At 43.0% G+C, this 15,914-nt stretch overlaps 1 protein-coding gene across 1 annotated transcript in view; it reads right to left on the reverse strand.

The window, feature by feature from the left end:
• TTC7A (tetratricopeptide repeat domain 7A) overlaps positions 1-15,914 on the reverse strand; it is a 148,938-nt gene that overhangs the window by 95,035 nt on the left and 37,989 nt on the right. Inside the window, exons 4-5 of the mRNA XM_004369487.3 lie at positions 9,307-9,437; positions 3,631-3,746 (exon numbers count right to left, since the gene is read on the reverse strand). Coding sequence (XP_004369544.1) covers positions 3,631-3,746; positions 9,307-9,437 — 247 coding nt within the window. The remainder of the gene's footprint in view (positions 1-3,630; positions 3,747-9,306; positions 9,438-15,914) is intronic.

Genomic DNA, 15,914 nt, shown 5'->3' on the forward strand with positions numbered 1-15,914 from the left:
GCCAAGTCCTGATCTAAAGATCAAATATGCAATTTTTATTTTCCTTTTTTTTGTATTCTTAGGTGTTTTAAAATTTTTCCCCATAAACATGTTATACTTTTATAAACCAGGGCTGGGGGGGAGGTCAATAAATTGCACAATTGTATTTTTTTTTAATATACAAACAGTTCTGAAAACTAAAATACAAGTAACCTCACCTGTAAGAAAAATGAAAATTTAAAATGACACTGAGATATATTTCACCAATCACATCCGTAAAACTTCAGAAAGTTTGATAATGCACTGTGTTGCAAGTGCATTGGGAAATAGACACCGTCACATGTCCTGGTGGAACAGCCTCCACCAGGCACAATTTGTCAGCACCCAACAAAGTACCAGTGCTTGTACCGTCTGGAGGAGGTATACCTTCTGACCCAGCAATTTCCTGTCTAGGAATTCATCCTATAGACAGCCCTACATTGTGAAATAATGTACGGGCAATGTATATTCTGGACCCTGGGGCATGTTTAAAAGAATAAAAGTCTGGACGTGACCTAAATGTCCCATCGATAGGTGTCTTAGTCATCTAGTGCTGCTTGAACAAAAATACCACAAGTGGATGGCTTTAACAAAGAGAAATTTATTTCCTCACAGTAAAGTAGGCTAAAAGTCCAAATTCGGGGCATCAGCTCCAGGGGAAGGCTTTCTCTCTCTGTCGGCCTTCTCATCAATCTTCCCCCGGACTAGGAGCTTCTCCGCGAAGGGACCCTGGGTCCAAAGGACACGCTCTGCTCCCGGAACTGCTTTCTTGGTGGTATGAGGTCCCCCATCTCTCTGCTCACTTCTGTCTTTTATATCTCAAGAGATTGCCTCAGGACAAAATCCAGTCTTGTAGACTGAGTCCTGCCTCACTAACACAACTGCCGCCCATCCTCCCTCATTAACATCATAGAGGCAGGATTTACATCATATAGGAAAATCACACAATACCGGGAATCATGGCCCAGCCAAACTGATACACACATTTTTGTGGAGACATAATTCAGTCCTTGACATTAGGGAACTGGTTAGACAAATTAAACTATATCCATACCATAGACTCCAACACAGCCATGAAGAAGAAAAGGAAGTTCTCTACGTCCATGGAAAAATCTCCAAGATATTTACATTAAATGAAAAAGGCAAGGGGCAGAACATTTATAGAGAAAAGGAAAATCATATATGTATATAATCACTTGTATATGCTGAGGATGATGGATGAAGGGAGGGAGACTTTTTACTGTTTATTCTTTTGTACATTTTTAATTTGGTCCTATGTGTAAGAATCACCTGTTTTAAAAAGTTAAATCTAGAGAATAAGTGAAATTTAACAAAATAAAGTTAGCAAAATGAAATATGGGCTTCAAAGAACCCCAGCCAGTCACTTGAAAGCAAGCTCTGTGATCCTGACCCTCGGTCTCATTACCTGTGTGGTTCAGGTGAGGTGAGGTAAAGCGTGTGAGGTGCCTCCCGCAGCGACTGGCTGCACTTGGCACACAGGACTTCCCTCTGCTTGCCTGTGGTGTGCTCACAGCTCTAGCCCCAGGTGTTGGGGGAGTGGGGGGGGGGCTATAATAACGCAGAGGAGGAGCTGAGGGGGAACAAGATCTCTGCTGCAGAGACCTGAAGGAGACCCCCCCCACCAATGGCGGCATTCCCAGCAGGAGGACTGGCCATCTGCAGAACCACATCAGAGCCACAGCTGCCTGCAACACACCCTACTGATTTTATATCTTCTCCTTTCCCTCAGCACCACCACCCAACACACACCATCAAGCAACCACTTCCTGCCTGCCGCCCAGCTGGAAGAATTCACACTGAGCAGTTCACGGAAGAAGGGGACCCTTTTCACCAGGGTCAGATTAAGGCATGTGAGTGCCCTAAGCACTGATAATCTGCGGTGCTCCCGCCTCTGTGTACTCACAAATTCGAGCAGGATATATGAGTTATATATATACACCATGTTTATTAGCACATAGATAGTAATATCAAACACTGTGTCCTGCTCAACAGACAATAAAAAACGAAACTCACTTTATACATAAATTAAAACTTTCCATGTTAGATAAATATTAATATTTCCAGTATTTTTTGGATGTTTGCTATGTTAGTATTAAATTATTACTCATGTTAGTATCATATGAAATGTATGCTAGATTGCATCCGTGTGTATGCCAAACACATTTTAAAGTTAAAGTTATAAATATTATTGTTTACAAACCTTAGGACATAACTCTCTGTAAATGCTATACACTTAAAAAGTAACTTGATTGAATTCATTGCAATGGTTGACTTATTGGAGTTGCCATGCTTTTGCGCGTCATCTGGGACTGCAGTGCCCATTGGTTGTTTACTAGGATTTGTGTATCATGGCAAAGGGCACTGCTGACGCTCCTAGCTGGGGTTGCTGGATCAGCAGACGTGATATACAAGACAGCTCTTTCAAAATGGATCATAGACCTGTTATCTATTAATATAATCCATCTTTTCCCAGTAACTGCTCATGCTGGATCCAGTTGCATATTGGGTGAATGTAGCAAGAGCAAGACTCGACAACCCACCCCTACCTCTTGTCTATTAGAAAGAAAGAGTATACTCCCAAGAGAACCACTGAGAAAAGGAGTTTCAATCACACAAGAGAGGACCATAGGAGACAGATGTCAACAAAGGTGTTGAAGTGGTAGGGGCCTCACAGCTTAAACAACCTTGTGTATGGGCACCCTGGTGACCCTGTGTGAACTTTATTTCTGGCCGGCACATTCTCATGCTCTGGAGCTGATATCAATTTTATTTAGTGTCCTACCAGTTCCCTTCCACTGTGGTGCTCACTTTTCCTTGTGTTCTGTCTGCTTGGCATCTGTGGGTCTTTGCTTTGGACAGCAGTGCCTCTGTTTTGTTGATGCCCTAAGCACGCGCTTACCTTGCATAATTGGGTCATCTGTCCCTGCTCTTCACCCAAGAAGCAAATGACTAAGGAAGGCATTCCTGGCACCATGGCTCTTGGGTCTGAGGTAGACGAGTATCCGTAGGGACCCCCAAGTCACTACATAGGACAATGAGCTTTTCTGCCACCTCAATCAGCAAGGACAATCACACCTAAAATGATGCCAGCCTATATTTTCACTACACTTCCCCCAGCATCTCACCATCCCATGGAAGCTGGAATGAACAGGAATCAGCCTTCCCATTGGATTTTTGGGCAGAAGACGGAAGGCTCAGAGAAGAGAAATAACTTTACCAGCACCTCAGACAGACACCAGAAACTAAAACCAGATTAGCACCCTACTGCCCAGCTCACAGTCGTTTGCTCTTGTAACATCATTTCCAGACTTCTAGAACTCTCCCTCTAAAGATAACCACTCCTGTTTTTCTTCTCAGGAGATCTCCCCACAAAGCATGTGCAGGCTTTATTGCTTCAGCAGTTTCCTGAAGCTTGGCCCTTCCCACCGAAAGTGTCTTTACACACCTCAGGCTGACAAGAAGTAACACAAACCAGCCCCCATGTGATCCTCCCAAGAGAGCACGTGCACACCGGAAAGGTGGGAGGCCAGATTTAACAGAATGTCAGAAGCACCTGGCCCAGAGAGAAGGGTCCAGATCCTGGCGACCTACCCCTTCTTCAGGTTGGTCACATAAGCACTCTGGAGGGCAGCTTCCAGGAAGTAGGTGAGCTCATAGTCAACGGGGTGATTGACTTTCAGATGCCTCGACGTGCTGTTATTGCTGGTCTGGGGAGAGGAACACAGGGAGAGCCACTGTCTCAAAGTTCTGAGGGAGAAGAAGGTCACCCAAGACAGAGAAGGAGGCCCCATTGCCACCTCCAGCCCCGTGCCACCTCAGGGCACATGGTACAATTCTGACAAAAGTCAGCACACATATAAATTACCCCCTTCCCACCCAAATGCTGGATGTCTTCAAGTCCCGCGTGTAACATTTCTTAACAATCACAGAGCTTTATAAACTCACTAACTTATTTAATCCTTACCAAAAAAAGACAAATTAACAAACAAAAAAGTTGTTATTGAGTGATTCCAACTCACGGGCACCCCATGTTTGTCACAGTAGAACTGTACTTCACAGGGTTTTCAGGGCTATGAGCTTTCAGAAACAGATCACTGGGCCTTTCTTCTGAAGCAACTCCAGGTAGGTTTGAACCGCCAACCTCTCAGTGAGTGGTTGAGCGCTTAACCATTTCCATCACCTAGGGGCTTCTGTTTAATCTTTACAGCACCCCTATCAAGTAGGAACTGTCATGATCCCCTTCGACAGATGAGGACACTGAGGTCCAGAGAGGCTAGCTTACTGCTCCAAGGTCACAGAGGTTGTGGGTGGCAGAGCTAGGCACCCAGGAGTCCATACTCTTTACCTCTACTACATGTGGGCTGTGGCACTCTCTCTTCAACCCCTACAACACCCCTACTTGAAAAGAATGTGTAGAGATTTCTTCACACAGGTCCCTGCTCTTCTGTGTATGCAAACCTCATCTATAACTAGACTTTACTCCCAGAGGGCAAGGGCTTTGTCTCCTGATTTCTACTGTTCCCCAAACCCATCTCCCATCCCACCTACAGAAAGAGAAGGAAGCTAATAACGAATAGCTACCACTAGCCAAAATCTTCCTTAAAACCTCACAACAACCCCAAAAGGCTGGGTTCTCTGCGCTTGATAGATGAGGAAACTGAGGCTCACAAAGTGCCTAAGGTCACTGTTATGGATGGAATTGTGTCCCCCAAAATATATGTTGTAAATCTTAACCTCTATGCCTATGGTTATAATCCCATTTGGGAATGGGTTGTCTTTGTTACGTTAATAAGGCAGGATTATCGTAGGGTGTATCTTGAGTCAATCTCTTTTGAGACATAAAAGATTAAATAAGCATGGGAGGCAGAGATGGGGGAATAGAGTTGCCAAGCCACATGAAGATCACCCAGGAGCAGAAGCTTAGAAGAGACAAACACTTTCCCCAGAGCCAACAGAGAGAGAAAGCCTTCCCCTAGAGCCAGCGCCCTGATTTCAGACTTCTAGCCTCCTAAACTGTGAGAAAATAAATTTCTGTTTATTCAAGCCACCCACTTGTGGTATTTCTGTTATAGCAGCACTAGATAACTAAGACAGTCACAAAGCTAGTGTGGGTTCTAACTTCAAAGTCAAGCCTGGCCAGTTACAGATTCCATGCTATTTCTGCTACTTATTGGTTTGTTCATTCAACAAGTATTTGAGTCTCTACCATATGCCAGTTCCTCTCCATAAAACCACTGAGTGACAGAACAGCCCAAGGTTGGGGCCTCTGGCTCCGGGAAAAGCTGAAGAGCAATTACAGTATCTTAACTGAGCTATTGATGAAGTCTCAGCTCTAGAAGGGACACCCAGCCTCACCAGCTGCACCAATGCCCCTGTCTAATCAGAGAAAAGAAAAATCAGAAAGCCACACACCTTTCTTTTAGGAATCAAAACTGATCTAAAGGAAGGTTCTCAGTTCCTTAGAGGTTGGGGCTGGGAGGACACACAGCACTGCTAGGAATGAACAAGATTCTATGGCCTGCCCTCCCTTGACCCGAGATAACCAGCTGTGGGGTCCACTTGTCTGTCCACTGCCACCAGACATCGATTCTGGCCCTGGCACCATTATAGCCCATTACCCTAATCTTCTAAAAGTTCAAAGCCCAGGCTGTAGGCCAAGTGGGAGGCTTTGTGCTTCTCATGGGTTTCCTCCAAGCAACATGAAATTCAAAGAGGAAGAGCTCATAAAACCTGACTGTCTAGCAGTGACCCACGTCATGGCCTCAGAAGAGGTCAATCCACCCATGTTAGGTCTCCAGGTGAGCCTCTCTCAGGGAACAAGCATTGAGTCCTGCCTGGGCTGAGCCCCTTAATCACTTCTTTTCTCCATTAGTCCAATGAAGCAGAGTGACTCGGTAGGGTAGTGGCTCTCAATAGGTGGGCGATTTGCCCCCGGGGACATTTGGCAGTTTTGGAGCCCTGGTGGCACAATAATTAAGAGCTAAGGCTGCTAACCAAAAGGATGGCAGTTCGAATCCACCAGCTGCTCCTTGGAAACCCTATGGGGCAGCTCAGCTCTGTTCTATAGGGTCTCTATGAGTCAGAGTTGACTTGATAGCAATGGGTTTGGGTTTTGTGGTTTCTTTTGGAGACATTTTGGGTTGTCATAACGGGAGATGGGAGATGAGGTACAGTTGGATCTTGTGGGTAGAGACCAGGGATGCTAACATCCTAATGCACGGGACAGCCCTCGCAACAAAGAATTATCCAGCCCAACATGTCAGTGCTGTTGAGGTTGAGAAACCCTTGTTGTTAGGTGCCGTCGAATTGGTTCCAACTCATAGCAACCCTCTGTACAACAGAAATGGAACACTGCCTGGTCCTGCGCCATCCTCACAATCATTGTTATGCTTGAGCCCATTGCTGCAGCCACTGTGTCAATCCATCTCCTTTAGGGTCTTCCTCTTTTTCGCTGACCCTCCACTTTACCAAGCAAATGCTCTTCTTCCTGATAATATATCCAAACTACATGAGACAAAGTCTCACCATCCTCACTTCTAAGGAGCACTCTGGTTGCACTTCTTCCAAGACAGATTTGTTCACTTTTCTGGTAGTCCATGGTTTATTCAATATTCTTCACCAACACCATAATTCAAAGGCATCAATTCTTCTTCAGTCTTCCTTATTCATTGTCCTGTTTTCACATGCATGTGAGGTGATTGAAAACACCATGGCTTGGGTCAGGTGCACCTTAGTCCTCAAAGTGACATCTTTGCTTTTTTTTTAACACTTTAAAGAGGTCTTTTGCAGCAGAATTGCCCAATGCAATATGTCGTTTGATTTCTTGACTGCTGCTTCCGTGGGCATTGATTGTGGATCCAAGTAAAATGAAATCCTTGACAACTTCAATATTTTCTCTGTTTATCATGATGTTGCTCATTGGTCCAGTTCTGAGTATTTTTTTCTTTATGTTGAGGTGTAATCCATACTGTCCAGCTTTTATACATTCCACTTTCCAATTATTAATGGATGTTTGCAGCTGTTTCTTCTCATTTTGAGTCGTTTCACATCAGCAAATGAAGGTCCTGAAAGCTTTGCTCCATCCACTTCATTAAGGTTGACTCTCCTTTGAGGAGGCTGCTCTTTCCCAGTCACATTGTGAGTGCCTTCCAACCTGAAGGGATCATGTTCCAGCACTATATATCAGACAATGTTCTGCTGCTACTCCTAAGGTTTTCACTGGCCAATTTTTTATAAGTAGATTGTCAGGTCCTTCTTCCTAGTCTGTCTTAGTCTAGAAGCTTCACTGAAACCTGTCCACCTTGGGTCACCCTGCTGGTATTTGAAATACTGGTGGCATAGCTTCCAGCACCACAGCAACATACAAGCCACCACAGTACAACAAACTGACAGACGAGAGAAACCTTACTCTACAGTAACTGACCTGGTCAGAGGGGGACTCTTCCAAAAAAACCAGTTGCCCTCAAGTCAGTTCCAACTCATGGCAACCCCGTGTGTGTGTCAGAGTAGAACTTTACTCCACAGGGTTTTCAGTGGTTGATTTTTTCAGAAGTAGATCATCAGGCCTTTCTTCCAAGGCACTTTTGGGTGTACTCTAACTTCTAACCTTTTGGTTAGCAGCTGAGTGGGTTAACCATTTGTACCATCCAGAAGGCTCCTGAGGGCTCGTCACAAAACAGGTGCTGGGTTGACATTTTGGCCTTTGCCAAATGCATGAGCTCAAGCATCCTTTGGGCTCTAAGTCTCTCAGCTCATGAACACCTCCTCCCTCAGGAAGCCTGTCCTAGTTTACCCTGCTAGAGAACCTGCCAGCAGAATGCCTAAGCACCACCCCCAACATCTCCCCAACAAGCAACCAAAGTGACTCTCCCTGGGTTCAAATCCTGCCAAACCCACTTATTATTAATTGTATATTATTATTATTAATTGTATAAACTCCACAAATCTATTTAACCCCTCTCCAAACTCAGCTTCCTCATTTGTAAAGTGGGAATAACCACAGTACTTATTTCATACAGTGATTGTAAGCGTTAAATTATAGAATGAGTGTTAAGTATTCAGAATAGTGCCTGGCACAAAAGCAGGTACGCAACGTTAGCGCTATCTTTGCTGAATGTAGCTGCCTGTCCTCCCCGCTATGAAACCAAGAGCCTCCCTCAGAAGAGGGAGACAGGGGTAATCATCACGGCAGGCTGCCCAAACCTGGAATGAAGACCCTGCAGAGAGTTAGTACAGGCCCAACATGGGGGAGCTGGGAGATGAGGAGGCTCCAGAACTGCCCAAACCTTGCTCTTTGTCTGCCTCTGAAAGGCTTGGAGAATAGCCCCAAGATCCCACCTCCCCAGGGGATCTAGCAGGGAGTATCTGGAGCACACAGAGCAGGGAAGGGTCTCTGACTTCGAGAATCAGCCTGCCTCCACCCCATCTGAGGTGAGAGTGGTGAGCGAACCATTTAATCTCTCTAAACGTCAGTTTTAATCATCTTTTAATCAGCAATAAATATAGTACCTCCGTTATAGAGTTGTTGTGAGGAGTAAATAAGTTAACAGATGCAAACAGGGCTGTCACATTTGGTCGTTAAAGTTGAGTCTATCAAGGAGCGTCCGGGCCCCTCACAGACAGCGTGGACGCACTGATTTATCAAAACTATTTTCTGGAGGTATAAAGTCTCCTTCTAGCAAAAGCGGTAAATACTATAATCATTTTTCCAGCCAGTGAAGTAGAGTATCCTCAGGGAGTGATGCATTTTCCTAATTTGCACAAGGGTCCCTCTTAGGGATTGAATTATGTCCCCCCAAAATATGTGTTGTAAATCCTAACCTCTATGCCTGTGGTTATAATTCCATTTGGGAATGGGTTATCTTTGTTATATTAATAAGGCAAGAGTGGTGTAGGGTGTATCTTGAGTCAATTCTCTTTTGAGATATAAAAAGAGATTAAACAAGTTAGCAGACAGAGAGATGGGGGAAGAGAGATGCCAAGACACGTGGAAATCTCCAAGGAACCAGGAAGCAGAAGCTGAAGAGACAAGGACCTTCCTCCAGAGCTAACAGAGAGAAAGACTTCCCCTCAAGCGAGCACCCTGAATTTGGACTTCTAGCCTCCTAAACTGTGAGCAAATAAATTTCTGTGTGCTAAAGCCACCAACTTGCGGCATTTCTGTTATAGCAACACTAGACAGCTGAGACAGTCCCCTAGAAGGAAAGCACATTTGTAGGAACTCAGTAGAGGGCAGCAATCTCCACGGAGTTATTATCACCAGCTCACCTTTTCCAATTCCTGCAGAAACAACTGAGCGATCCAGGAGGCCCTCTTGAAGCAGGTGATCACTTCCTCCTCTCTCTCAGTCAGGCGGTGGCAGGAAGCCACGGAGTTGGGTAGGCGTTCCAGGGAGAGGCCTGCAGGAGGAGGAGAACACCTCAGACCTGCCTTGCTCAGGCCCCCTGACTCCAGGCCCTTCCCACGGCCCAGTGTGAGCTCATCCAAGGAGACATATGCTCTGGAGCAGCCAGCAGGAGGCAGAGGTCTGTGGAGGGGAAGGAGGAAGCTAAAGCAATGGTGGTATTAGCTGCGGCTGGAATCAAGCAATGTGCTGACAGAAGGCACTCATGCCCCATGTGGCAAATCAGACTGTGTTACCCCAATGTCCAACTCTTCCCTATCCTTCCAGGCCAACTCCTCCATGAAGCCATTCCAGACCTCTCCTTCCAGTTGTTAGAATTAAAATACCCATGCTCAAGACACTCACCACTTTCTACATTGTACTACAGTGATTTATGTCCAGCTCTTCTCTCTATTAGCTGAAAGATCTATGTGGCAAAATGTGAGCCTTTCTGGGCTACCACATCCCTAGTACAGCACCTCACACACAGTAGGAGCTTGAGTTATACAGCATTTTATACATATTCCTCTCATAGAACCAAAGTTTCTACCTTGCATAAATTATTTGTGTTCAAGTCTTATCTGCCCAGAGCAGACATCTGCCGTTGTAAACCCCTGTTATGGATTGAATTGTGTCTACCAAAAATGTGTTGTAAATTCTAGCCCCTATACCTATGGATAGGAGTCCTGGTGGCACGGTGGCTAAGTGCTCAGCTGCTAACCAAAAGGTCGGCAATTCAAACCCACCAGCTTTCTCCATGGGAGAAAGATGTGGCAGTCTGCTCCTGTAAAGATTATAGCCTTGGAAACCCTATGGTGCAGTTCTACTCTGTTCTATAGGGTAGCTATGAGTCAGAATCTACTCAATGGCAATGGATTTGGTTTTATACAGGTGGATGTAATCCCATTTGGGAATAGGGCTTCCTTTGTTATGCTAATGAGGCCATCAGTGTGGGGTGTGTCTTAAGCCAATCACTTTTTGAGACATAAAAGGAACAGACTAGGCACAGAAGCAGGGAACAATTTCCCCCCAGAGCAGCCACAGAGAGCCTTCTTGGTACCCTGAATTCAGACCTCTAGCCTCCTAAACTGTGAGAAAATAAACTTCTGTTTGTTAAAGGCACCCACTTGCAGTATTCCTGTCATAGCAGCACTAGGCAACTAAGATGAAATTTGGTACCAGGAGTATGGTGCTGCTCTAACAAATACTTAACATGTGGAAGTGGTTCTGGAATTAAGTAATGGGTAGAGGCTGGAGGAGTTTTGATGTGCTTCATAGTAAGGCCCTGGTTTGCGCTGAAGAGACTGTTGGTAGAACTATGGACATTAAGGGCAATTCTGATGAGGGCTCGGAAAGAGTTGAGAGCTGTGATGAAAGATTTTATTGTTATGAACAAAATGTTGTTAGAAATATGAACATTAAATGTGCTTCTGGTGAAACTTTAAAAGGAAATGATGAACATATGATTGGACACTGGAAAGAAGTTGATCCTTTTTATGCAGTGGCAAAGAACTTGTCTGAATTATATTCAAATGTTTGGAAGGTAGAACTTGTAAGTGATGAACCTGGATATTTGACTGAGGAGATTTCTAAGCAAGATCTTAAAGGGGCTGTGTGGTTTCTCCTTGCTGCTTATAGTAAAATGTAAGAGGAAAGAAATAGACTTAAAAATGAACTGTGTAAAATGAAACCAGAACTTAAAGACTTGGAAAATTCTGTTGTACAAACCAAGGAAATGTGTCCTGGAAAAACTTTCACCAAGAGTGTGGCTACTCAATCTTTTGTTCAACAGATAAAGCCTGTGACTGACAGATCTATTCAACTACCACAGCAGAAAGGGACAGAGACAGTACAAAATGGAACAAAGCTGCCTGCCTCTTAGAATTCTACAGGCAGGAAACAGGCCTAGTTAGTTAGTGCTGCAATAACAGAAATACCACAAATGGATGGCTTTAACAAATAGAAATTTATTTTCTCACAGTTTAAAAAACCAAAACCAAACTCACTGCCATCAAGTCAATTCCAACTCATTGCAAGCCTATAGGACAGAGTAGAACTGCTCTACAGGGTTTCCAAGAAGCGGCTGGTGGATTCGAATGGCTGACCTTTTTGGTTAGTAGCTAAGCTCTTAACCATTAAGCCAGCAGGGCCCCTCTCACAGTTTAGGAGGCTAGAAGTCTGAATTCAGTATGCTGTCTTTAGGGGAAGGCTTTCTCTCTCTGTCAGCTCTGGAGGAAGGTCTTGTCTCTTCTGAGCTTCTGCTCCTAGGCGATCTTCATGCAGCTTGGCACCTCTCTTCCCTCGTCTCTGCTTCTCTTGATTGCTTGTTTAATCTCTTTTATATCTCAAAAGAGACTGACTTAAGACCCTATACTAATCCTGCCTCATTAACATAACAGACAACTTATTCCCAAATGGGATTATAACCAGAGGCATAGAAGTTAGGATCTACAGCACATATTTGGGAGGATATAATTCAATCCATAACACAATATAATGGAATGACCTGACTGCAAACATTTGTTGTCCTCCAAGAAAAGGAAGGCATCATCCAGGGAACATTCTGGAGATCAGCAGAACTGCTGGAAGGACCATGACCAGTAGGGCTGCCTCCATTTCAAAAGGTGGAAACACTACCTCCTAGATTTCAAAGAGTCAGATCTCCACCACTTCAGTTCCAGAGTGTGGGGCTGCCATTCAGTTAGGCCAAGAGGATGGGGCCATTGCCCAAAGCTGAGGTGGGGTGGCTGCCATGACCAAGGGTCAGGTTAGAATGGAGCCACCAGGGGCTGAGGGTGTGGGGTCCAAACTCAGGTGGACTAAGAGAATGGAGCCACCCAAAGCCGAGTGAGCAGAGGTGCCTTCCCAGTAGATCTGGAATGTGCAGTGAATGCCCAAGGCCAAGGGGTTTTCACCCAGAATGCGGACAGCTTAGCCAACACCCACAGTCTGAAGGGGAGAGCCATTGCAGAGGATTATTTTCAGGCTTGAGAGCTAATGTAATTTGTTCTCCTGAGTTTTGGACTTGCTTGGTGTCCATGAAACCTTCTTTGCAATTTCTCCCACTTATAATGGAAATGTCTACACCACTGTACTCTGGAAACAGATAACTTGTATTCTAGGTTTCACAGGTCCACTAATGGAAAGGAATTTTTCCCCAGAATGGAACACACCCAAAGTCTCACCCATACTTGATATAAATGATCCAGAAGATGAGATTTTAGATTTAGAGTTGATACTGGAATGGGATAAGACTTTTGGGATGATGTGATGGTGTTTTGCATGTGGGAAGACTATGAATTTTGGGGAGCCAAAGAGTGGACTGTTAGGGATAGAATTGTGTCCCCAAAAAATATGTGTTGTAAATCCTAACCCCTATACCTGTGGATATAATTCCATTTGGGAATAGGACTTTCTTTCTTGTGTTAATGAGGTCATATCAGTGTAAGGTGTGTTGTAAGACAACCATTTTTTAGATATAAAAAGAGCAGACCGGGCACAGAACAAAGGAGGCACAGATGGAGGAAAATAGATACAAGGCCACATGAAGATCACCAAGGAACCAAGGAACAAAACTTCTAAAGCTAATAGAGGAATTTAGCAACATTGCAGGGTACAAGGTCAACAAACAAAAATCAGTTGGGTTTCTATATACCAGTAATAAGAAATCAGAAAGAGAAATTAGGGAAACAATTCCATTTATAATAGCATCTAAGAGAATAAAATACCTAGGAATAAATTTAACCAGGGATGTAAAGGGCTTACACGATGAAAATTATAAAACATGCTGAAAGAGATTAAAAAAGACATAAATAAATGGAAAAATCTTTGACATTCATGGATCAGAAGACTAGATATTGTTAACCTGTCAATACTACCCAAAGTGATCTACAGATCCAACACAATCCCAATCCAAATTCCAATGACCTTCCTTACAAAAAAGGAAAACCCAATCTTCAGCTTTATAGGGAATAGCAAGAGGCCCCAAACAGCTAAAGCAATGTTAAAAGAGAAGAAGAAAGCAGGAGGACTCACACTTTCTGATTTTAAAATATATTATACAGCTACAGTAATAAAAATAACATTGCACTGGTATAAGAATAAACATATAAGGCAATGGAACAGAATTGAGAGTCTAGGAATAAACCCACACGTCTATGGTCAACTGATTTTTTTACAAGGGTGCTAAGTCCATTCAATGGGGAAAGAAGAGTCTCTTCAATAAATGGTGCTGGGAAAATTGAATTTCCACACACAGAAAAATGAAACAGTATCCATGCCTCACACCATACACAAAAACAAATTCAAAATGGATTAAGGACCTAAATGTGAAAACTAAAATTATTAGAAGAAAATGCAAGGGCAATGCTGTCGGGTCTAGCTTTTAAGAACGAATTATCTAACATAACAAATGAACAAACAGCAAAAGACAAAATAAATAAATGGGATCTCATAAAAATTAAAAACTTTTTTCATCAAAAGACTTTGCCAAATTATGGTTTCATGGGACATTCCAGTTAATTGGCCTAATAACATGTGTAGTGCTTCTTTTCCACTTCCTATTTTGTTGCATAGTGCCTTGGGTCTTAAAAGCTTACAAGTAACCATCCAGGTCACAACAACTGGTCTCTATTCACCTGGAGCAACAGAGAAAGAAGGTGAGTCAGGAGTAGGAGGGAGAAATGGAATGTGTGGCTAATTGTCTCCATGAACTGCCTCCTGTGCCATGAGACCAGAAGAACTGGATGGTGCCAAATATAATTACTGAACATGTTGATTAAAGAATTCTGATCAAAAGAGGGAAAATGCAGAGCAGAATTTCAAATTCTCATAGACGCCAGACTTTCTATAGCCATGGAGGCTGGATGAACCCCTGAAACTATTGCCCCGAGATAATCTTTAAACCTTAAACCAAAAATATCCCCTGAAGACTTCTTGAAACCAGACAATAGTTTAGCTAAACTAGTAAAAAATGTCTGCCTTGAGGATTATGCTCTTTTAAGAACTATCTACATTGGATTAAAATGACAACAGCCACTCAAAAGATTAGATAAGAACCTTAGGGGGCAGTGAATTTATGTTAATAGGGGAGGAACAACTCAGAAAAGGAGGGTGAGAATGGTTGCACAACTCGAAGAATGTAATCAATGTCACTGAATTGTACATGTAGAAACTGTTGAATTGGTGTATGTTTTTCTGTGCATATTCTCAACAACAATAGTAAATAAATAAATAAAAGACTTTACCAAAAAAGTGAAAAGACAAGCTAATGACTGGGTAAATATCTTTAGAAATGATATATCAGATAAAAATTTAATAACCAAAATAAATATAAAACTTCGGCAATTTAACAACAAAAAGACAACCCAATCATAAAATGGCCAAAGGACTTGAATAGACATTCTACCAAAGAGAACATTCAAATGGCCACCAAACACATGAAAAGATGCTCAATGTCATTAGCCATCAGAGAGATGCAAATTAAAACCACAATGAGACACCATTTTACTCCCTCTAGGATGGCTAAGATATTTTAAAAAAAAAACAGAAAATAACAGATGTTGGCAAGTATATGGGGAAATCGGAGCCTTTGTCCATTGCTTGTGGGAATGCAAAATGGCACAGCCACTGTGGGAAACAGTGTGGTGGTTCCTCAAAATTAGAACTACCACATGACTCAGCAATTCCACTCCTAGGTATATACCCAAAAAACTTGAAAGCAGAGACTCGAACAGAGACTTGTACACCAATGTTCATTGTAGCACTGTTCACAATAGCCAAAAGGGAGAAACAACCTAAATGTCCATCAACAGATGAAGGGATAAATACATACATAAAATGGAATACTACTCAGCCAGTAAGAGAAATGAAGTTTTGATACGTGCTAAAATATGGATGGAACTTGAAAATATTATGCTGAGTGAAATAAGTCAATCACAGAAGGACAAATATTATATAACCTCACTTATATAAAAAGACAAGAAAAGGCAAATGTATAGAGACCGAAGTTTATTAGTGGTTACTAGGGGTGGGAAGGAGAGGGAAAGGGAGGGTTATTACTCATGGAGTACTGAGTTTCAGTTTACAGTGATGGAAAAATAGCATTGATTAAGGGTAGGGTTGCACAGCCAATTATTGTAATTGCTGTCAATAAGTTGTACACGTGTAAAAAGTTGAATTGGCAAAAGTTGTGAGATAAATCCATTTAAAACAACTACAAAAAAAAAAAAAAAGTAGCTGCTGAGGCTGCTTATGTACAGCCACCTCATGGGATTTGTTTCCTTGGTTTGAAGGTTTAAGGTCATGGTTTCATGAAACACCCCAGTAAATTGGTCTAATAACATTTTTAGTGCTTTTGTTCTACCTCCTAGTTTGTTGGTAGCACCTACGGGTCTTAAAAGCTTGCAAGCGACTGCATGAAACCCAAAGGGATCTACATAAATGGAAAAACATACCATGCTCATGGATAGGCAGACTCAACATTGTGAAAATG

This window comes from Trichechus manatus, unplaced genomic scaffold (assembly GCF_000243295.1).
Source record: "Trichechus manatus latirostris isolate Lorelei unplaced genomic scaffold, TriManLat1.0 scaffold00005, whole genome shotgun sequence".
Classification (NCBI taxonomy): domain Eukaryota; kingdom Metazoa; phylum Chordata; class Mammalia; order Sirenia; family Trichechidae; genus Trichechus; species Trichechus manatus.